The sequence below is a fragment of the Onychostoma macrolepis genome, chromosome 24, assembly GCF_012432095.1.
Source record: "Onychostoma macrolepis isolate SWU-2019 chromosome 24, ASM1243209v1, whole genome shotgun sequence".
Classification (NCBI taxonomy): Eukaryota; Metazoa; Chordata; class Actinopteri; order Cypriniformes; family Cyprinidae; genus Onychostoma; species Onychostoma macrolepis.
In genome coordinates, this window is record NC_081178.1 from 15,364,928 (window position 1) to 15,388,881 (window position 23,954).

Sequence of the window (23,954 nt, forward strand, 5' to 3'; positions counted from 1 at the left end):
AACGATTACTAGCCTATATATATAGCATCAGTCTGACCACATTAGGTAAATCAGAAAATCGTACCAGCAAAATTTTAATCTTATGTTGCAAATGAAGCTGTACCGTTCTGGCATTTTCACCATGAGTTTATAATCATCCAAAAGACCATGTTTGGCCAGCGTTCAGTGGGCCGAAACAGATTTACACACACTGAACAGGGCAAAGAGAATGAAAGTTCTCTATCTTAGTCTTGCTTGGGCCTAGACCCCTGTTACTATCTATCTAACATACATTCCGCTTTGCCTTTAATTACCATCTTCATGCGCTGAGAGCTCTGATGAGTTGATTAAGCTAGGCTTTGCTGTTCCAGTCTCTAGCCCCGTGATGAATTAGTCTCAAGCTTATTAACTGACTTATTCTGATCAATAAACCGCCGGTGCTGAACATTGCCAGAACAAAAGGGGAAAAAAATGCTTTCTACTACACACTGGGAAAAGGTCATTAAAGCAGCACAATTATTAGGCTAACTGAGAACAGAAGGTATTGATAAGCTGATTCTGGTGGAATACACATAGATAAATATCAATTTTGTGACTAGTAATTTAAAAAAAAAAGATTCCAACAATTATGAGTAACACTACAGTAAAGTTGCATTTGTTAACATTAGTTAATGCATTAACTAACATGAACTAAGTATGAGCAATATATTTTTACAGCATTTATTAACTTTTGTCATTGTTACTTAATAAAATATTCATGTTAATTAACAGTACATTAACTAATGTCTAACTTTTGATCCTAAATATTTATGTGTATCTTAATAGCAATTAATAAATGCTGCAGATATATTGTTCATTGCTAGTTCATGTTAACTAATGTAGATAACTAATGTAAAGAAATGAAACCTTATTGTACATTGTTACAAAATTACATTTAAATCATTATTGGTAACTCTTCACAGTGTTGTCTCATTTGCTAACACTAGTTAACACTAGTTAACTAACATTAACAATAAGCAATATCACTTACAGCATTTATTAATATTTGTTACTGTAACAGGTATAACTTCGGATCCTAAAACAATGTTGGGATTAACATTAGCTAAGATTAATAAATGCTGTGGACCAACTGTTCATTGTTAGTTCATGTTAACTAATGCAGTTAACTAATATCAACAAATGAAGCCTTATTGCAACTTTTTGACCCACAAAATTAGCGAAATGACTACTTTCTGTCTGGAACACGCACACACACACACACACACACATGTTGGTATTTGTGGTTTACGGGGGCTCTCCATAGGCGTAATGGTTTTTATACTGTACAAACTGGATGTGCTATTGCCCTACACCAACCCTACACCTAAACCTACCCCTTACAGGAGACTATGTTTATACCATTTAGTGTGTTTTTTAAGCCTGTTGAATTACGGGAACGTAAGTAGTGTCCTCATAAACCACCTTCAAATTGTAATACCTCCGTCATACCCATGTCATTAAACAAATTTGTGTCCCATAAACCACAAATACCAACCCACACACACACACTCACACACACTGTGCTGTCAATCTGGGTGGGCTCAGAATGGTCTCCCCGTGTATGACCTCCCTGTGTGAAACATCTATTGTCCCATGAGAGGTTCCTCTAAAGCCGATCTGAGCCGACCAAATGTCCCTCATCACCTTTCCTCCAGCAAGAGAATATCGCAGCCTTCCTGTAACCACAACATCCAGCAATGGAGAGCAGAACACATGTTTTAGGGAATTAAATATGTTTTTCTCCTCATTGATTACTAACACTAGCTGATATCATCTAGACAGGATATTTTGTGTCAGGAAGTGGCAACACGGATGTAGAAAAGGGCCGGTTATCTCACACGAGGGACTTGAAGGATCTTACGGGGTGTATTTTTACGTAAAAAGCAGCTTTCTGGATGCAGACGGTGTATCATATGAGGCCACTCTCAGAGACGCTTTACTGTGCTCTTGTATTCAACATGCTACTAATGAAGATTGCGTGTAATGGACACCACAAGCTTCCTCTTGACCGGCTGTATTGACCTCTGTGTCTCCTTCCCCCTGTGTGTGTGCGTGCGCGTGTGTGTGTGTGTGTTATGACTGTGCAGCGCTGATGGGATGCTTTTGGATGATGTTCTGAACCATTAGCTTGACTACTGTGAATGAAAAGCATTCTCTGTTGCAGCTGCATTGATCCAGAAAAACAAGCTCATTCCAGCCTGAGGCGTTCTGAAGACCGTACCTTTCTGAAGAGCTCATTCTAAGTTTGTTTGTTATTCATTTATTAAGTTATTGATATGAACTATTACTGCACTAATCCACAAATTAACACTCATTAATTTCACAAATAGTACTAATTAGCACATTTAAAAATACAACCCGTCAAGTTTCAAAACGTGGTGGTTTTAAACCAGTTGTTTTTAAACTGAGGTGACATAGAAAAGTTTAGAAATGTGAAATATATAATATTATGTAATATATGAACATTACTGGTCAATTTATTTGGGGTAATTACGTTTTTTTTTTTTTTTTTTGATGTTAATGTTTTTGAAAGAAGTCTCTTATGCTCACAGAGGCTGCATTTATTTGATCAAAAATAAAGTATTATTGTGATATTGTAAGTATTATTACAATTTAAAATAACTGTTTTCTGTTTAAATACACTATAAAATGTTCATTTGAATTTTTTAATTTTTAGTATCATTACTCTTCAGTGTCACATGATTCTTCAGAAATCATACTAATATGCTATGTTAAAAACAGCTTCCGCTGTTTAATATTTTTGGAAACCATGATAAACTACTAATTAAAAATTTTGTTTATAGTAGCTTTAAGATAGATAGATAGATAGATAGATAGATAGATATAGTCTAGATATAGATAGATTTGTATATAGTAGCTTTAAGATAGACAGATAGACAGACAGATAGATAGATAGATAGATAGATAGATAGATAGATAGATAGATAGAATTGTAGATAGACAGACAGACAAATAAACAAACAAACAAATAAATAAATAATATAAAAGTTGCCTAAAACTAATTATTTTACAGATAATATATATTACATGTATTTTGAATATATTTAAAAAAAAATTTGCAGTACAAATCCAGTCTTTACACATGAAAATATATACCTTTTATGTTTTAGAAAAGGGATCCCTCACGGGGATCATCGTATTTGGGGACCCAAAGCATCAGAATTTATGAAATCCCCTCTGTAGATAATTTCATTTCATTTCATTTCATTTAACTTACTTAACGTAACGTAACGTAACTTAACTTAACTTAACTTAACTTAACTTAACTTAACTTAGCTTAGCTTAGCTTAACTTAACTTAACTTAACTTAACTTAATTAATTAATGAAATTTAATTTAATTTAATTTCTTTTTTCAGTTGAACTGGCTCATTTTTGTGGCTGTGAGTCACTTTACCATCTCGTATGGAAATAAGAGAAAAAAAACCACAAAAAGACATCACAATGTCATAAAATGCTCATGAGATCTCTCAGGTGTAAAGTTCTTTATCAATAACCCCAACAGCTCAATATCACTTTGCTTTAAATGGGAACTGCTCTCTGATAACTCCTCATTTAGCCGTGAGTTTGGAAGAGCAGCTAAAGGAAATCTGAGCAGTAATACTAGCCATTTAGCATATGGCATTCTCAACATGTAAACATCGGCACAGGGCAGAGGTTGCAGTAAAACAGTCTCCTGGGATCAGGTCCCCATAGACCCCGTTTTTTACACACACAGAGCACACACTCACACACATGCCGTAATGGAGGCTTCCTGATGTCCAGTCAGAGCCCTTTTAGCACAATGACAATCTGAGGTCATATCACTTTGTCCACACAGACCTTTCGCCCTCAAACACTTGCCCACCCACTCAGCATCTGAATCAGCTGTTATTTCACTTCCCTCCGATATTTTCATATTTTAACTGATACTAGGTTTTACATATGTATTTAGATTTATAATGAATATTTATATTAATTTTTTTTAACTATTATGTAATATTATTATTATTATAGTCTGTATTATTGTGGTTGTTGTTGTTGTTATTAGTATTATTAAAACAATAAGGAGAATAATAAGAATAAGAATTTTTCATTTTTATATTGAAACATTCTGTTTATTTCTGGGTTTATTAAAAACCGTGAATTTGAATAATTTTGGAAAAGAAAATTACTTTAAAATTCATGTTTTTTTTTTTCTTAAACCCAGAAATAAACAGAATGTTTCAAAATAAAAAGAAAAATTATTATTATTATTATTATTATTATTTAGTCTGTATTATTATGGTTGTTGTTGTTGTTGTTAGTATTATTAAAACAATAAGGAGAATAATAAGAATAAGAATTTTTCATTTTTGATATTCAAAGATTATAGTTATTTCTGGGTTTAATAAATAAAAACAGGAATTTTAATGTAATTTTGGACCCCACCATATATATATATATATATATATATATATATATATATAGGATATATTAATACAATTTGTATATATTCGAAATACATTCATACACACACACACACACACACACAGAATATATATTATTTGAACAAATTAATATAAATATAAATGTTATAAGTAATATAAATAAATCTAAATAAATAACAAAAATAATAATATTAATACTTAAAAATAATAATATTACTTTTAAATATATTTATATATCATAATATATGTCTTCACATATGAATTATGAATATTATGTGAGAAAGAATACACAAATCATATGTGGAAAGAATCATATAAAACTTTAATATATAACACGCATTATACATTGTACATTATACATATGCATTATACTGCGCTATACTTAATATTTAAGTATGTTTTGAATCTGTTAGGATGCTCATCTCTAGCTGACCATGCTATAAGTTTTAAAAATGCAAAAACCACGTAAAAGCGCTAAAAGTAGGGTGTTAAAGGGGTTAGATGCCGGGAACACTAGAGCAGGGCTAGAGAGGCAGTAAAGGCTTGTTAGGGTACATTAGGCAGAGAGGGGATTATAAGGCTTCATAAATGTTTCAGACATACTCAGGGACGATGTCCTGTGGCGGCTCTCCATGGGAGAGATCTGTGGCTTTGCAAGCAGTCGCTGTCTCCATAGAGTAGAGAGAGAGAGAGAGTGTGTGTGTGTGTGTGTGTGTGTGTGTGCATGAGCGTTTCTGTGTTAAAAGAAAGCACATTCTTATTTCACCTTTGTCATGTATGCATGGGTTTAATGGGGCAATAAAACTTACCTATTCCATTAGTACTCAGGCTTCTGTGATTGTTTATAGTTTAAAGGCTCCTCGGCTGGTTAAAGTCTGCTTTTATTTCTAATAAACATAAAAATTCAGTTTGTCTCATTTGAAAAAATTCTACAAAGTTATCAAAATAATCAAAGATCATTTCAAGCCAAATATACAGTACTAAATGGCTGTGAATCTGACAGCTTACCATTCTTTCTTCCTCTTTAGAGGCTCATTTAAACAGACAGAGCAGCCCTCGGCCAGCCATCACGTCCCGCTCCAGCCAGTGTTTGTGAGTGTGTATTTATCTTTGCAGTTACTCCTCCTGACCTCTGAGTACCTTTGGGAGCTGGAAGGGGTCACTGCCAATTGTCCTATTTACAAAAGAGAGGGCAGAACATTGCTTTTGAGAGACAGAGCGAAAGAAAGACTGTCACAGATTCTTCAATCATCCCACTCATTAAACAGGTTAATAGACTATCCTGGGAAAGACAAGGTCATCATCATCATCATTTATTCATACACACACATATTGCAGAAACAGAAACAGGTTTATTGGTAAAGTGTGCTCACACACTCACACAAGGAATTTCTTTTAATACACTGCAAATGTTTTACAAAAGAGAGATTACTGGAGTACAAGAAAATATGATTTCAGTCTTTCTACTTAAAAATTGTCTGTTTAATTCAGTATGTTGCTTGCCATGTCTTTGTAATAAATTGTAAAATTTACTAGTAATTTCAGGGTGAAATTTTTTTTTTTTCAGATTATAAAAACAAAATTTTTTTTATAAAGAGTAAAAAAAAACAATTGTTATCCAGTAACGTGGAACGTTCAGTTCGTTGTCAAAGGCTGAAATTCATGAGTACAAAAACACTAAAACTTTTGCACAATCTTATTAAAAATAAACAGTTTTATTTAAAAAAATATTGATATTATATATATATATATATATATATATATATATATATATTTTTTTTTTTTTTTTAAGTGTGGTCTAACTACCTGAAAGTAATTTTGTTGGCATGTGACAAGAAATCCATACAGGACATGTCACATAAAAAAACAAGTATTTATATTTTTATATAGAAGTATTATATGTACTGTATATGTACTTTGACTAGTCAAGAATAGTTTAGATAGAATGGAGCAGCCCCAAGAAACAAAGTTGTTTGTGTGTATATGATACTGCATTGGTCTATGCGGTTTATGGATCTGTAAGGATAAATGTGTGGTTAAAAAAAAACATTTACTGATTTCCTTAGAACATTACACACACACACACACACAGAGGTATATACATATACATGCGCACACACTGTATTCTGAGGAGTGTTTTAGTGTTATACTGAGACAAAGGGGATTAGGAAGGATGACAGTAAACACAGGACTAACAGAGAACGCAGGGATGCTGCTTCCAGCACTCAGATCCTTTCTGTAAACAGTTTACCCAGCCCAAAACACAACAGGAGGATGGAATCTGTGCTTTTACTATTTTTAATAATAAAATAAAATAAAATAATAATAAAAAATTATTTACTCACACCTATCATTAGTGATGTTCATGTAAAACCTGAAAGGTCATCTCCCATCACAAAGCGCCAGCACCTCAAATGTGTCTCTGTCCCTAACTATTTCACTCTCTCTTTCTCTTTCGTACTCTCTTTCAATCATTCTGCCATTCGCTGGCTCTCTTTCTCTCGCTCCCCTCCTGCTGCTCTGTTAGAGTCAGGAGGAATAACTGCGAAAAAGAGACAAAAGCACATCAAACACACACACACACATTCACACATACGCATACACACACTCCTCTTGGGCCATTGTTTAACATGATGCATGGTGAGAGAAAACTCAACACTCGCAAATGTGAATGACAACGTCTGATTCAGGCCTGCTGGTCTAAACATACTACATTTATTTGAGGACTTCACAAATTATTGACGATTCACTTTTGCATGTCATCATTTTATGTAATGTCACAGTAAATTCTGAAATATTTAGTAAACATAGGCTTATGTAAAACTTTGCCATTCACAGATGATTGTTTTTTCAAGTACAGTTAGTTCCAGTTCACTAATTTGAATATTCATATTTAGTTTAACAGCACTGGAAAATTTTGGAATAAACAGTTTGAATAACTCCATTGTGTTTGCCGCATAGAATTCTAAATATACTTCACAATATTGTAATAAAAACTATTTTGGACTATTCTAAATATTCTATCAATTATTTCTAAATATCAAAATCTAAACAGCTGTTTTAAACCTCATTCTGCTATTTATTCTTTAAGTAATTATTATGCATTTAATTTTTTCTGACCTCAGTTGAAATTACATGAAATATTTCATATATAAAATTATGTATTTTATTTTAAACACGACCATTTAAAATGGTAAAAAAATTATAATTAGAAATGGTAAAAAACTAAGTGACCATTTATTTCCCCTCCTAATTTATCATTTTAATGCACTTAACATCTAATTTTTTATTCTAATTGTCAGATTTTAAGCTCATGAAAATATTATGAATAAAATTATGAGTAAAGATGGTTCATAGAACCATTGCTTAAAATGAAAATCACACTTTGTATGTACACTATATACAATCTGTACTGATATTCAAATAGAATATTGTAATAATTATTACTCATTAATAGTATACTGAAAAAATGGTGTACAATTTAGTGTTGTCAAACGATTAATCATGATTAATTGCATCCAAAATAAAAGTTTTTGTTTACATAATATATGTGTGTGTACTGTGTATCTTTATTATGTATGTATAAATACAAACACATGCATGTATATATTTATGAAAAATATGTTATATTTATATGTTAAATATATTTATATATAATATAAAATATAAGAATATAAATACATACATGTAAATATTTTCATTTGTATATGTGTGTATTTATATATACATAATAAATATACAAAGTACACATATATTATGTAAACAAAAACTTTTATTTTGGATGCGATTAATCGCGATTAATCGTTTGACAGCACTACAATTCATTTCTAAGTAAAGTAACACACTGAAGAAAGACTGAAATGAGATTTTCTTCTAAAAACCTACTTCAATAATCTTTGTTTTAGTTACAATTTTGAATAAAAATATTTTTACAGTGTATACATGCACCAGCTCCTCAAGATATAGCTGTCAACTGGAGACTCAGTATTACCGCAGATATCAATAGTAGACAGTAGTGTGTGTGTGTGTGTGTGTGTGTGTTGTCCCATGGGACTGACCGTCAGTGAAGGCTCACTGGAGCTTCATCCAAGCAACCAGGGCCATCTGCCCCATCGCTACTGTCATCTGGACAATCTCTCTTTCCTCTTTCCCCCTCAGTATGTTTCTTTCTCAGTCTCTCTCTTACTCTCTAGCTTCTCATTTCTCTCTCTACCAGTATAGAGCGGCTTTACTGTGTTTGATCTGTCATTCATCCAGTAAGCAGCATGCCGAGCCTTTAGCTGGACTTTGCAGAGGATTACCTACCGTCCCAGAGGAACCTACCAGCACAATGACAACACCAGCCCAGCCTGTACCTTCTGCTTCCAAGCTGCTCAAGAGACTCAAGCACCTGACCGGGGATCAGTTATTTACACTTTACCAATTCCTTAAAACAGTTCTTCATGTAAATATAAATAAAGTCGTTTCGGGTCAAAATGACCCGGGCGGAGGTTAAAGCAGAGTTTATGGTTTCACTCAGCAAACAGCCCTGGGCTAGTTTTAGACAAGTCTAGTGATGTGTGCTGACTGCTATTAGAGGATCAATAGGGCTAATTGATCAGATTGTGGTTTAGCTCAACTGTTGGTGGCTACTAGACGTAGAGCTGAAATAGGAACTGACAGGTAACCACTTAAAGAGAGACAGTGTGGGCCAAACATGAGGACATCTTGAGCTGCTTTTCCTCTGTAACCAATACAGCCATTTTATTTATATTAAATCTACTGCTTGTGATTACAGCCCTCATTTAAAATTAATTACTGCTCAGCCATCATAGAGGTTGACCTCGGTGTAGCCGTATCATCCAAACGCCACTGGGGGGATATCATTAATCTCATATTAATAAAGAAATCAAAATAAATTATGGATGTCCACAGTGGATGGAGAGGCATTTTAAAGCACCAAAGGTTAAGTGTGAAATCAATGCTTATAAATGAGCGTATAAAAATGCAGGGGAGTGAAAGGAGAGAAACAGTGAGCGAGCACAGCCTCTAAATCAGTTTCCCACAAAGCATGATTGTCGAGTCACGCTTTTAACGCCACAGAGCTTTTACCGAGTGCATCAAGACGGCCATTTTTACCAGCTCATTATGGGCTCTGCATTATGAAACACATTGCAGTGGCATTCAACATTCCCCTGGTGTAAAGAACTTTACTTTATAATACTTAAAAAGGAGAACATATTTTGGAAATAACATACATATACTTAAGTGGGAACTGAATGTAATGTTTTTAGGTAGGCTACTTAACTGCATGTTATTTGAAAATAAATTAATTATAGTTTAAGTTTATATCAAATGCAGTTAGCATTTTTAGAAATACTTCTTGGCCTATAGTTTTTAAAATATGTTTAAAGTGTACTGCTAAGTGTACAAGCATTATCCACCTTGTTTTTCAACGCAGAAGTAAGCCTATGGGCGAGACTTCCGGTTCATTAGCCGCTATAAGAAAATAAGGAGAAGAACAACAACTTGCAGTAAACGGTAAAACTGTTTGCACTACAAACCAGTAGGTTCGTAATTAAGATAATACATTGAAATAATATGGTAAGACACACCAATTTGCAATAACAAGCAGCAAAACCAGCTGTTTCGTACAGCTAAAAATACCCTGGACCGGAAGACCGGAAGCCACACCCATAAAATGTATAAATGGCCACGCCCGCTCTTACGGGAAAAATATGGTGAATAAAGTAAAAACTGACTTTAATGTAGCCTAATTTAAATGTATAGAAACATGTATATCATTATATTTGTAATTACACATTTGTTAAGATGAAGTTGTAACTTACTTTTGAAATAGCCTATATTAACTTTAAATGTAGGCTATGCAGTTAAATTAAAACACAAGTTTAAAAACATAAAACAAATTAAACTTATTTGATTTCAGCTAGTTGCCAAACCAGCATATCTAATTTTCATTTAATTTAACGTGATGTACTAAAATAATAAAAAGAAAATTTGAAAAGCTCATTTGCAAGAACAGATAATCATGGTTTTTCATTGTGCATTCCAATTAATCTCAATCAAACTGCAGTTGGGTTATTTTGATTAAAAATTCTCTGTTTTTTGAAAATAAACTCTTCATTTGTAATACTATATAGATATAATACCTAACTAATCAAAATGACAAAAACTTTAACTAAAAACTAAAATATAAAAATAAACTCTCCCAAAATGTTGATGAAATTATAATTGCATTTCAATTATAGGCCTACTAAAATAACACTGACTTCTTTAATGCATTATTGAAACCAAATGATTTGAAATGATTACAAAGTGCACTTTTCAAAAGTATGCTTAAGTGTGTTCTCTAATATTATATAATTTGCAAGTCCATTTAGTGCACATTCAATACAATTAAGCACACTTCTTTTTCACAAGGCTCTAGATGGACAAAAATGCCATCATCTAGGATGCTTTTTATCATTGACCCTGAGGGCTTCTTTGTGATTTTATTATACCTCCAAGCTCTGTTAACTCACCATGAGCTCTGATGTACATGTGTACTACCAGAAGCCCCAGGGAACTTCAAAAGCTGCAGACAGAATGGAAAAGCCTGCATCTCTCCCGGCTGAAGTATGAGAGGGTAATTGAATTGTCTTCTGAAGCTTGACCTATGACCCGGACAGTTTTGTATGTAACCAGTGAGGGTGAAATTAATAATAGGAATCCATGGCAGCTCCCTGTGCCAGCACCGGGTGAATCTGATGGCAGGGGACCATTGAGGCTCTGCAGGTAATCCAGTCAAATGAGAAGCCTAGCCAGGGAATCCTTCACAACAAAGACTATGGATATGAGCTCAACATCTTTAAATGATTTCTGACAGAGATGCTAAGAAAGCCACATCTGCTTGATCGCCGATGTTTTTTCAGGAATATTTTACAGTTAATGACTGGACGAATGAGTATATAACATGAATTGAACTTAACAAACTCATACACACTTATAAAAAGTTTCAGTCCTTAATGGAAAGGATTCGACTTTATCACAACAAACTGCATAACAAATGATTGCACCATTTAGCTGTGCCCTTTGACCCCTTGTTGTCGTTGTGTGTTTTGAGAAGGTGAATACTCCTGGAGAATGTGGAAGGAGTAATCTGTCAGAAAGCCTTTTTCTCTCTTTCCTTCTCCATCATAGACAGTTGGTAGCATGAAGACACAATCAGGGGGCAGCAGATGTCAGTGAGACCGCCTTTGTTTCCATTCTCTCCACACTGGACCACCTCATTGCAGTAGTCCATTGTCATTAATTTGCTGTTGGGGGATGTTCACACTCCTCCTCTTCTGTCGCAGACCATCATTTAGTAAAACACTGCAAACTCTCAAGTCTGAAGGGGATCTATCTATCTATCTATATTTGTTTCCATAATGTTTTCACATTTAGTGTTTCTGCATTCATTTCATCCTTATCAAATGTGAATGCACTGTAAAAAGTGATAAGTTGACTTAACTTAAAAAAATTGAGGAAACCCGTTGCCTTAATTCAATTAACTTATTTTTTTAATTATCATTTACTTAAAAAAATTGAGGAAACCCGTTGCCTTAAAATTATTAAGTTAAGTCAACTTTAACTTTTTACAGTGTGGTTTCCATGTTTTTTTTTTCTTCTTCAGTATTTCAGTCAGTATTTGTGTAAAAGAGAGGAAAGGAGAGAAATCTGAAATAGACTCGTGAATCAATGTATCTACAACTGATCTGACTTCTTTTTTAAAATTTGGAAATTTGTTGTATTTCGTTTCATAGTCTTAATTCATGTAGTATTGAAATTAAAGTTGAATAAATATTAAAAACAGAATATTTTAAGTCGAATATTTCGTTCGATTTGAATTCAAAATAGTAGCCCGAAGCTACAAAAAATGATGCATTGACAATTATTTTATAACCCTCATAAATTCCTTTATCAATTTTCAGAAAGTTGCAGGGGAAAACAAAACATTGAAATAGGCCTAATAACAGATCATTTTAATTTTCAGTTTGCAGACCGACACACACTGACATATCTGAACAGCAGTTACAGCTCATGATAAAGACTGTACAAACAGAAAAGAACGACAGATAACAGGACAATCAGTAATAATAATAATCATTTCGTCTTTGGTTTTATTAACTGGCTTTGGTTGTGCAGCTCATTTTTACACGACGACATATTTGCTTTGAGCTAACTTTAAAAAGTAGGCCTACAAAAACACGTATTTCTCTAGACAAATACATTTTAATAAATAGCAGCAACATTTAAAACAATACAATTTAAGCGAAAATATTTTCTTAGGGTACAGGTAGCCTAACTATTAAATAAAATGCACAATACCAAACAACATTGACGCAAGTCATCTTTGCAGGGAAAAGGCGGAATAACAAACAGAAACAGTGTTGAAGCGTTAGTTCCAGGGTCTGTACTCGGAGGTGATGCTTGTCATCCCGGGAAAAGAGAAATTGTCGCCCGGCTGTTTCTGCGCATGTAAAGAATCTTTGGTGGGGAAGAGCGAGTTTTCTTCTCCAGGAAGAACAACAGTGCTGTCCAAAAGTGGTCGTTCTGAGGGGAGACAGTTAGGTTTTATTAGATAAGCCTACATAAATATATAGCCTATTATGTTAATAAATGGCTCATATGAATCCAACAAATATATATATATATATATATATACATTGTAAAAAGTGATAAGCTGATCTATCTTAAAAAAAATTGAGGAAACCCGTTGCCTTAAAATTTTTAAGTAAATGATAATTAAAAAAAATAAGTTATTTGAATTGTCAAGTTCACTTAACTTTTTTTTTTAATTATTATGTAGCTACTTAATAATTTTAAGGCAACGGATTTCCTCAGTTTTTTAAGTTAAGTCAACTTTCACTTTTTACAGTGTTATAGGCTATTCACATCATTAAAGTTGTTTCAATCATTTTTTTCTTGTCGATCATTTTCAGTCTTTTCCAAGCCGTCTAGGCTACTAAATGAAATCCCGGGAAGCAGTTTAATATGTCGTCGTACTTTTATGCGTCTTCGTGTGATATTTCAACTCTTCTGCATCTTGGAAAGTGGTTCCACACACATCGCAGGAGAAGGGCTTGTCTTTGGAGTGTGTCCGTCGGACGTGGCTGTCGTGGGCCGCGTGAGAGGCGAACGCTTTCCCGCAGTGTTTGCACTTGAACGGCCGCTCGCCGGAGTGCTGGCGGATGTGCGTGCGGAGGATGCTGGAAGCCGTGAACGCCTGTGACAATCAAAAAATACGTGTTCATATTGCATAATGGTAATTTAACCTACACAAACCACACGCTACTTTATTATTTACATATGGACATCCTGTTGACTTAAACTGTTTACTTCTCTATTTTTATTAGTAGGCTAATTTTATTAAAATCATTAATATTGTAGGCTATAAAATAACAACGATATATATATATATATATTTCATTCTCACCACAATCTAACCATCATATAAACATTTTTGCATAATTACATTTTTATAGCCATTATTAAGTGTTTATTCCGCTGGCCCTATAATGGGTCTATAGGCTATTAGAAATAAAACTGTCTCTGCACAGAAAGCGTGACATGACGATTGAAAGGCTCTTAACGCACGCGTAAGTCATCCTTTAAGAATAGAAGGAGACTAGAGTTGCAACAAAGCCACAAACAAACTTTTGTCTCTTTGAGTGTCATAAATTAAAGCATAATCCTCATGCACAAAGCATTGGAGGTGCATCTGCCATTAACTAGCATGTAAGTGTCTTCTAAAAAAAAGCGTCCAGCGCTAATAATCGCTCAGATGCACCGTGAAATTAGTCAAATCCTCAAAGCAGTACTTTATTGGAATGCATCTGTAAAAGCACCGAGCATTACTCACCTTGTTACAGTAAACACATTTGTAAGGCCGCTCTCCTGAGTGCACGCGCATGTGTTTGTTCAGACTGGAGGACTGTGAGAAACTTTTGCCGCACACGGAGCACTAGGAGGGGGAAAAAGGGGACACGAATTACATTGAAGGCTCAAGACGCTGTATTGACATGGAAAAGGTTTTACCAAAACATTAACGCATCCAGGTCATTCCTCGAAAAGGGTGCTTTTGTGTCCCGATCATTATTATGTGTAAAAAGCGACTAACATCAGTGTTAAGGCTGGCAAAAATAACCTATAAAAATGACAGTAAAATTAATTTGATCCTGGCTGTTATAGCAATAAATTATAATTGGATTGATAAAAGAAATTAAAGCTAAAATTATTTAGATATAAATGTCCATTTTACAAAAATTGTATTCCCATCTTATTAGTCAGTTCCTGTCACCCCCTTTAATTAAACTATGCTATAATTCTATAAATAAATAACAAAATCATAATCCGCGTAATCTTAAAACAAAACTTCTAAGTTAAATCAGCGTTCCAAAATGAAAAGGCGTCCATTTCGCTGAAAGACCCTTGTAGATGCATATAAACAAACTTATTCTTAAACAAACAGTTAAAAAATACGTTGAGTGAATATTCGTAAAATTGCAATGTTTGATTATTTTCTCTTTCAGGCTTCGGTTTTGTGCAGCTTTTCTTTAAAGGAGCTGTTCTTTCAGCACCTAGCTGTTCTTTCGTTAAAGTCTTCAATGAATCAGACTGAAGAAGATATATTTACCTTATGTGGTCTGTGTTTTTCATGCACATGGAGAATGTGGATTCGGAGCCGGTCTCTTTTCTCGAAAGACCTGTTGCAGAGGTGGCAGGGGAACTTTCTGTCGCCCTGATCCACGCAGCGCGTGTATTTCAGGTGTTTGTCTCTGTAGTACTTGTAGGCAAACACTTTCCCACAGCGATCACACTTGAAACCCTCTCCAGAATCTGAAACGAAGAAACACGGAGACATAAGCAATTTGCAAATACTGACACGTTATAATCTTAAATAACAGAACGTATTGAGCTATAAATCTATGTCTAAAGAATTATATGAGGTGATACATTTGCATTACGCACAAACCTTCAGCTGGGAGCGGTTCGGTGTCATCAATAAAATCTTTGAGGGTGAGAGGAATACCCAGAAATTGCACATAGCAGTCTCCGTACCAGACCAGGAGTTCCTGGCCGACTCGGATCTCTTTGCAGGCCTCATAGTATATCTGGCCTTCACACTGGACCGCAATCAGGTTCTGCTCCTCGGGGAAGCGCGCGCACTTCACCAAGGACATCCAATTCCCTGGAGCGCCTCTTCCATCCACAAAGTGACTCAAGCGGCCTTTCTCAAAGATCTTAGCATAGGAAGAAAAAAAAAAGGTTTGGAAATTAATATAACTATTTCATATCAGTAAATAGCTGTATGCATTATGTCACTGGATAATCAAGTGTTCCAGGCAGACGTTTTATACAAAATCTGCATTTAAATGATAATTTTATTTATTTAACATTTATTTACCTCCCACATGAGAGTGTTGTCATCATAGGTTTTGATCTCACTTGTGTTTACAAGTTTGCCCTGAAACGGTCCAAACCTGGTGCCTTTTGGAATTGTGCTTTTATCAGCAAATATTCCATAATGGGAAAGGCTTCCACAATTAGTTTGGAGAATCGATAAACCTGAAAAATTCAAGACACACTCCATAAAATTGCCAGCTGTAAACTTCAGACTAGAAATTCTCATGAAGGAAGGAAGGAAGGAATGAAAGAAAGAAAAAGTTAATTTACCTTCTGGAAGTTCAAATCCTTCGGTATCAACAGGGAGAAGATGACGACCAGCTAATTAAGTGAAGAAACATGAGTTACAACCGCAATTTTGGAAATTAAACATGAAAGACTAGAAGAATGTGGCATTTAAATATAATGAAAAGTATATTAATTGTAACAACGTAACATACGTAAAATATTTAAGTCACATCATCAATGTGTGCAATATAATATATATAGCCTACAATATGTATAATACGTATTGCCAGATTTGTTTTCCTTTTTTATTTTTTTGTTCAGCACAATAAAATTACTTTGTCGCACTAAAAAATTCCAGTGATTATTATATACCTGTACTAGGGGGAAATGATAGTCCAGAAATGGCATGTCCAGCATTTTGCCCTTGTTTTTTTGAATATCCATACAGGACAGTGAAGAGGTCTTCCTCTGTAAAACTGTAGGTGCGCGTGTGCTCTGACGATGGATCTGCGGCCTGCAGGTGGATCAAACTGTCTTTAACCGGAGACGACGAAGCCGAAGAAGACTTTCCGCTGGACGGGCTGCTGAACTCGGACGGAGAGCCGGTGCTCTGCTCGTTATGCCTGGGGTACATGCTTTGTGTCGGCTGCATGTGCTGGAAATACGGCATGCTGGACACGTTGAGAATCTGTTCGTGGAACACCGCGGTCTGGTGGCTGTTGTGGCTGAAAAAAGACGGAGTCCCGGCGAAGTTAAACGGCATGATTGCCTGTGCGTCGGTCACCATGCGGCCCAGAGACTTGAGTGGATGGAAGATGCTGTGCGCGCCGGGCAGAGACGGGTAGACAGCCAGGCTCCTGTCCCTCACTGCGGGGTGACTGGAGAGAGACACCGACATCGCCATCAGCTGATGAGGGGGGTCCGAGGAGAACTTCACTTGACTGTAAAATATTTTCAGCATTATAAAAATAGGCCTAAATCTTTGTTTCCATCCAACTTTTTGTTTTTGTTTTTGTAAAAGTGTAATTTCTTCTCGATTTTAGATTTTCATTTAGATTTTCTCCATCTGTAGCTTTTAAACTTGCAGTTTGGCACAACTTTGATTTGACTTTTTAGACAACAGTTCAACTAATTTTTCTTTAAATATATATTGACCCATTTTTTCTCAATTCAAAACTAAAGTAAAAGAAGCATAATGAGACATGCTTTCATTCTTAAAAACAAAGATGCTTCAATGGTTCTTTGCAAATGTTCAGCGAAGAGAAGAACCATTTTGATATGGTTATTGCAATCTTTATTTTTATAAGAGTGTGTCCCTACTGAACAAGTAAAATTTTGCAACACAAACCAAAAACGCGACTTCTCTAAATACACAAATTTTGCCTGCAGAAAGTCAATTTAAAGAAAACTTTTTAACATTTACCTAAAAAAGAAGTAACTCTTAGGACGACTGCAGAGATTTCAAAATCAAAAGTTTCCAGTATTGCACTACTTCTTCCAATTGGCCATTTTCTAAACGGATCACTAACTGCAAATCGCGCCACTAACAGAGACTAATGAGGGTCGTGACACTACAATTTAAGAACAGAGGGTCAGCAAGAAAGGTCACCATTAATGAAGCCTTTCCAACTCTTTTAAAAAGCATTAAAGGTGTCATGCTCCATATAATCCTGACCTCAGCTGGTTATTGCACATGAAGAGTGGGCTTAAATCCATAATGGTAATGCAATATAAAACACAAATAAGTTGTTGCTGTCATCAGAATTACAAAAATATCGTCAAGTGAAATTGTTTACAAATGTCCTTACCACTTGTGTAAGTCCTGAGATCCTCCTCTAGTGTTTGGGGAACCTTTGACTCAGGAGCGATGGACTGAGGTCTTGTGTGTGTGAAGCTTGAGACAGGTCTGAAGACATATGGTTGAGTGTAAGAAAGCTACTAGAGAGGGGATGCCTTTCCCGGATCTGCGCCGTCATTGGTCAGTCCTGGGTTCATCCTCTGGGAATTGCACTTTAACACGTTGTAGCAGCGCTGAGCCTCCTCTCACAGCTCTCTTTCATATGCAGCACAGTCTCTAATGTGTTAACCACTGCAGGCGCACTGTTAACTGCTCCTAACCGAGCCACTGTGTGAACGGCACGAGTTCAGTTTAGAGGCTCTTTGTGAAAACTAAAGTCATCGGCAGCATTAGTTTAATAATGGGAATTATTCATCACAGACGGAGCATCTGCTGAAGTATCACAGCACTATCGCTTACTACTCACAGCCAGATGTGCTTTATTACGAAAAAGACCTAATTTGAATAAAATTACAAAGGAGGTGCAGGATTTAAAACGTCTACGCAATCACGCATTTTGAGCTAATAGTTCTAAATGATAAGCGCAATAACTATTACTGTTATGAATGATTTATATTCATTAACTAGTTCTGCCATATTTAGGCTATCGTATTTTTGAGTTTTTGGTTTAGCAAAATATAGCTAATAAATTATTGAATTCTAATATCAAATATAGGCTACTTAATATTAAGTAAACTTAATATAGGTTACCACAAATAACAACAGCAAAATATATTTGTTACTGTCATTATTAGCAGCAGCAATACTACTACTAATAAACTTATATGTATAATATAATTAATAGGGATGATATGCTAATGCAGTTTATTTATAAATTATTTAGGCTACAAATTACAGATTCTTTTATTTTGTTAACATTTTTGGTGGGTTTAAGACAACTTTTGCTTAATGTTTTTTCATATAACAAAAAATAATTAACAAAATTAATTATTAAACCAAACAATTTACAAGGCTACCACAAATGATGACTCAAGGAACAACGGAATTCAGTTTTAATTCTTTTCATCGTGTCTCATATGCAAATTCGACAAAATATCTATAATATCAGACTAAGAAGTGTTTTCTGGCATTCTATTAAACAAGACATAAGTGTATTTATTTTGCCGTTAACGTTTATAATCCCAATTTTACATGGGAATAAACAGGTTTTGTTGAATTAGTTTTTGGCGTTTCATCCATTAATAATATTAATAATTCAATCTACTAACTATCCCATAGAAAGGTTTTTAAATATCCAAAGCCTTTTCCAAAAAGCTATGCATCACACAGACGAATAACATTTTCTCTGGAAAGTGAAAACATGAGCCGTGAGATAATTATAAATGTTGCAATAACAGAATTCTTTATTTACAATTCAATTTGATTCAACATCAAATAGCATCAGCAAAGCCGTATTAGTTGACAACTTGCATAACTGTATTTAAATTTCTCTCGGTATATCTAACTTTGCATAAAAGGCTCACACTAAGATTACACACATCGATGCGGATGAACAGAGATGTTTATGTGACCACAACTGGGGAAAAAAAAATACATCTCAGGAGCGCAACACTGTAAGCTTTCTCCAAAAAGTCCTTATAAATTACATATTGCTTCGATTTCCCATTGCATCATCTTCATTCTCACACATAACTGAGAGGGTAAAATCAAGACTGTACAAATAATAAAACCCACAACTGATCAAACAAAACATGGAAAATGAGCAATATTGAGACTGAGGAAAGCGAGAGAGAGAGAGAGAGTGCAGGTGTGAGGGAATAGAGAGAGAAAGAGAGACAGGTATGTAGTTATCCAGCAATAGATGAGCAGTAATGAACTGGGTCGATCCTGTCAATGATTCACTATACAAATATAATACAGACAACTTTTGTAATATACAAGACAGTAAAACAGATCTAAGGCAATATGCTAAGTTTTAGCATTTCAAGGTTGTTGCATTTAGCTCTAAGAAATTGGCAGACTATACAAAAAGACATTTAAAGTCTCAGAAAAAAACCCAAAAGGTAAGGTAAAGACAATTTTAGGAAATTCAATAGCCGTTACAATTCCATTGATTTATTTCTTTATTTCAGGACAAATGGCTCTTTTTGCACTAGCACTGATAAAAAGACTAGAAAACTCTGCACCACCTTTACATCATGGCTTATATTTATTTTAAAATCTTGACAATCTTTGGACTTTGCAGAGGGTAGTGGTACACGTGCGACCTCAAAACTGGCTATTCTCCAATATGATAGATGCGTCTGGATGTCAGTCCTTGTTCAAGGCATCCAACATTCATCAAAATTGTGATCAAAGAAGCTCGGAATAAATGAGTGCTCGATTTAGTCGACTAAAATCAAGTTTTTAACCCACATGAGAATGCAGGAGTTTCTCAAAGGATACAGAAAGTTTTGAATGGTGGGCAGAGTAACGTTTCACCCAAACGATGTGAAATCAAATTCGTATTTACAGTGTTCAAAAGGAAAAGCTAAAGCTATACCAAAACACCAGGTAGGCTATATTCGTACACAACCACGACACCTTCAGCGCGTAATGACAGAGCTGGTCGTCGCAAACCTCAGTTGCTGCTGGTACATACAGTATATACTTAATAAAAACATGTAGTAGCCTACTTTTTTGTTTTTTTAACACACCAGCTTAAACACAGATGACATGGCGATATTTTCAGCGAAAGCTAAAGGCTGACAATCTAACCCCGATACAAACCGTGCGCAGACATGAGACGAAAACAAAATGAAAGTGGTATGTGTAAGTCTACTGATCAATTCAAAGGCAAGGAAATTTGGCTTCGTTCTCAAATAGGCTAGAAAACACAAACTGTATTGCGTACATTACAGCGTTAAGAGTTCACGTGCCTGTAGTGATCCAAATCTGAACCGCTGATCCGGATTTTCAAGACGGCGAACATTAAGTGTGAATGTAGGAATAGCCACGCAAAACATAAATGCTGCTTTTATTTCTTTATTCATTTCTTTATTTTTATTTTTTGGCTACACCAGAACTTAAACCTGCTTTTCACTGAGGAACAAGTAGTTTTGGACATCTCGTTGTTGTTTTTCTCAAAATAGAAACCACAATAAAAAAATCTGTTTTTAATACTGAGTTTGAACCGGGGAGCAAAAATGTGTCTCCTGAAAAGTCCTGTACAAAAATTACAAAACAAAACAAAATAAAATCTCAAGTAATATTTATTGCTTGTTGTCTTTTCTTACACACATCGGATTCTGCTTGTACCTATAGCATCTGGCATGAAGCGCGTCACTCCACACAACAAAGAAAGCACGCTTCAGTGTTGAGTTTATGGCTGTGTTGGGTTCCTCCGGTGGGGCTCCCGGCTAAAGGCTTAGAAGCAAGCGAGTATCTGTACACTGTACACACAGCACCCTCCCAGACACCCACCCAAGAAAGAAGGACCACCTCTCCCCAGCTCCCCTTCCTTAGTACCATAGGAATCAGCACATCCTCATCTTCCCGCCAAACTCGTGAGAAACTCCGTTCCAGAAACAGTTAAGACCGGACTTTGAGGGGAGGAAGGGGAAACGCATTGAAAAACAAAATCAAAAAATAAATATAATACGAAACAGATTCCCCCCTCCCCGTTATTGGTATTTACAATCTACCAGCATTTCATTTTACTAACCACAAAAATCACGTTCTTTCTGAAACTACTGGACCAAGGAAAACAGAATCCATGTTGAACGTTTTTCTTATTCTGAGGCAATTCATATGCACTCTGGGTGATTTTTCTCTTTCTAACCGATGCTTTATAAAGAAATCTACAATGTTATTTAAAAAAGAAACTATACATTAGAATAAAACTTAATTTAATACACAATAAACCTCTTGACTAAATTAAGTCTAGTTTTACAAACCATCATCTGAATTCTCATAATCTATATGTAGATGCCATTTCAACATCATTCTATCTTTATTTGCACTCTGAAACAAAACAAAAAAGAAAACAAAAAGGCAAAATGGCTGAATTTTGAGCGTGGATTTCAAATGCAGTCTTCTTGCCTGTTTTGGAACGTCAGATTGGAAAGGAGTCAGAGAGAAAGACGGCTGGGCAAAAAGAACATCTTCTTAAGAAGAGCCTGAAGTCCAGAAGAAGAAAGGCAGGGAAAAAGAGAGGGAGGAATACATTCATGGGAGACAAGGATACCGATGCCACTGTCACAGAGTCTTTTCAGGGGAGACCTAAGTCACACTACGGTGAATGCAACGGAGCAGACTGACGGAATGGGCTTGCAGTGTAAGTACGAGACAGAAGGCCGTGCTCGACTGAAAGAGGAGGAGGAGGAGGAGGAGGAGGGAGGGAGGGGGGGTTCTAGGTCCAGAAGATCAAAGTGTCAGTGTGTGTGTGTGTGTGAGCGTGTGTGAGAGAGCGAGAGAGAGAAAGAGAGAGTGAGTGAGGGAGAGTGTCCATCCCCTCTGAGCTCCAGTACCCCTAAGGCATCCTCTAGAGATGTCCAGTAGGGGGCAGTAGACAGGCTCTCTAAAGACCCGTACAGCCCCGATAGCAGCTTAAGTAGCACAGCATCACTCCAAACTCTCTGTGATCACGCTGCGGCTGAAAATCACTCATGAAACATCTTCATTAAACTCGGTTTACTGCATTGGGATGTCGTCTGCCCCGGGTCAACAATACTTCTGCTGTGGGAAAGAAAAAGAAATCAGGTCTTAGACTCAAAACCATAGAAGCATATTTTTCACAGAAATAAAGCCGTTCACGTTGTGGTAATGTATATTAATTAACAATAATTAAGTTGTAAATAACTAAGGTATAGTTCCCCCAAAAAACTCACTCAACCGTGTTTACTAAATGTGAAGTGCTCCGTGCATGTGTCGATCATTATTTACATGTAACTAAGTTCATATAAAGTGATCATCATAAGACTTAGATTTTAACTCCTCGATTCATATAGATTCACTTTATGATGCCTTTATAACCTTTTTGGATCTTCTAACCTGGATTTTCAGTGGAGAGACACAAACCTTTCACGTGACATTAAAATATCTTTATTTGTGTTTCAAAACTTAACCAAAGTCTTATGGGTTTGGAATGACACGGGGGTGAGTAAATGATGACAATTTTCATTTTTAGGTGAACTATCCCTTTAAGTTGTTATTTTGCCTTAATGGGTAATAGTGATACTTGCACTAATAGAGGCAGGACTACAGTTCCCAGCATGCATCATGGCATGAATATACTACTGTTTTAATGCTTTCTGGGCTATTTAGTGGAGTTATTTGTCATTTTAAGTTATTTGTTTACTACATATCTGTTTCCTAAATATGTGGTTGTTGTCTGTTTTTCGTATTTTACATATATATTTTTAAAAATATATACACAAACAACAAAAAAATATATGAGAATATGATTGTGGAATATTATTTTGCATGAAGCTGGTAGTATTTTTTAAATTTAATTTTACATTATTTGTCTATTCTGGCAGCTTTGACTGGGTGGACCTTAGCCAAAGAAATACTGCAATAAATCATGACAGGTAAAGTACTTTTTAAAAGCTCTTGCAACCCAGTTTCATGTACCCCTCATTGAAATGTGTTGTAATGCCAAGCTTTGTGTTGTCATGAAGAGATAATTACAGCTAAGAAACAGAGAGTAATAATTCATTAAACCTGCACTAATGGTAAAACGCTAAATTATTAAAAGACTAGTGACTATACACACATCTTAAGAATAAATCAGCAGACTGAGATTTCAATGGCCTATGGACTTATAAAAACACGAAGTGCACATGATCAAACTGATGCAACTTGGTTAAATATTCATACTATTTAATGAAGCTTAAAAGCTGCAGCGGACTGTGTAAAGCATAAAAATCTTTACTGTTACTGGCGAGAGTGCATCACTTAAAAAAATATATTAAAGAACTATTTTTAAAGAAAAAGATAAAAAGTTTTAGGAAGAAGTTTCTTACGTTCACCAAGCCTGCATTTATTTGATCAAATATATAGTAAAAACAGTAAT

At 35.3% G+C, this 23,954-nt stretch overlaps 2 protein-coding genes across 6 annotated transcripts in view; both read right to left on the reverse strand.

Moving 5' to 3' along the window:
* Positions 1 to 12,585: 12,585 nt before the first annotated feature.
* prdm14 (PR domain containing 14) lies at positions 12,586 to 17,988 on the reverse strand. Of its 2 annotated transcripts, XM_058765787.1 has the most exons (9): positions 17,910 to 17,988; positions 16,474 to 17,042; positions 16,144 to 16,194; positions 15,875 to 16,035; positions 15,443 to 15,710; positions 15,104 to 15,306; positions 14,330 to 14,431; positions 13,474 to 13,693; positions 12,586 to 13,020 (listed from the first exon to the last, which is right to left on the reverse strand). In XM_058765787.1, the coding sequence occupies exons 2-9, from the start codon at positions 17,003 to 17,005 to the stop codon at positions 12,866 to 12,868; spliced, it is 1,692 nt and encodes a 563-aa protein (XP_058621770.1). In that variant the 5' UTR covers positions 17,006 to 17,042; positions 17,910 to 17,988; the 3' UTR covers positions 12,586 to 12,865. The 2 variants fall into 2 exon arrangements, with proteins under 2 accessions (XP_058621770.1, XP_058621769.1); XM_058765786.1 differs by lacking the exon at positions 17,910 to 17,988 and having other exon boundaries at positions 16,474 to 17,218.
* Positions 17,989 to 19,270: 1,282 nt separating this feature from the next.
* ncoa2 (nuclear receptor coactivator 2) overlaps positions 19,271 to 23,954 on the reverse strand; it is a 103,447-nt gene continuing 98,763 nt past the window's right edge. For 3 of the 4 annotated variants that reach the window (XM_058764657.1, XM_058764656.1, XM_058764659.1), the window contains exon 22: positions 19,271 to 22,615. In XM_058764657.1, the coding sequence (XP_058620640.1) occupies positions 22,601 to 22,615 (15 nt within the window). In that variant the 3' untranslated portion in view covers positions 19,271 to 22,600. The remainder of the gene's footprint in view (positions 22,616 to 23,954) is intronic. The other variant, XM_058764658.1, reaches the window with a different exon arrangement.

Bases quoted from the DNA above. Each gene is read 5' to 3' on its own strand.
- prdm14 (XM_058765786.1), bottom strand. From the start codon at position 17,062: ATGCTGAAAATATTTTACAGTCAAGTGAAGTTCTCCTCGGACCCCCCT. The intron at 15,711-15,874 runs GTAAATAAATGT...TCCTATGCTAAG, and splicing joins ACAACACTCTCATGTGGGAG to ATCTTTGAGAAAGGCCGCTT. The intron at 14,432-15,103 runs GTAAATATATCT...TCCCCCTCCTAG, and splicing joins AAAAACACAGACCACATAAG to TGCTCCGTGTGCGGCAAAAG.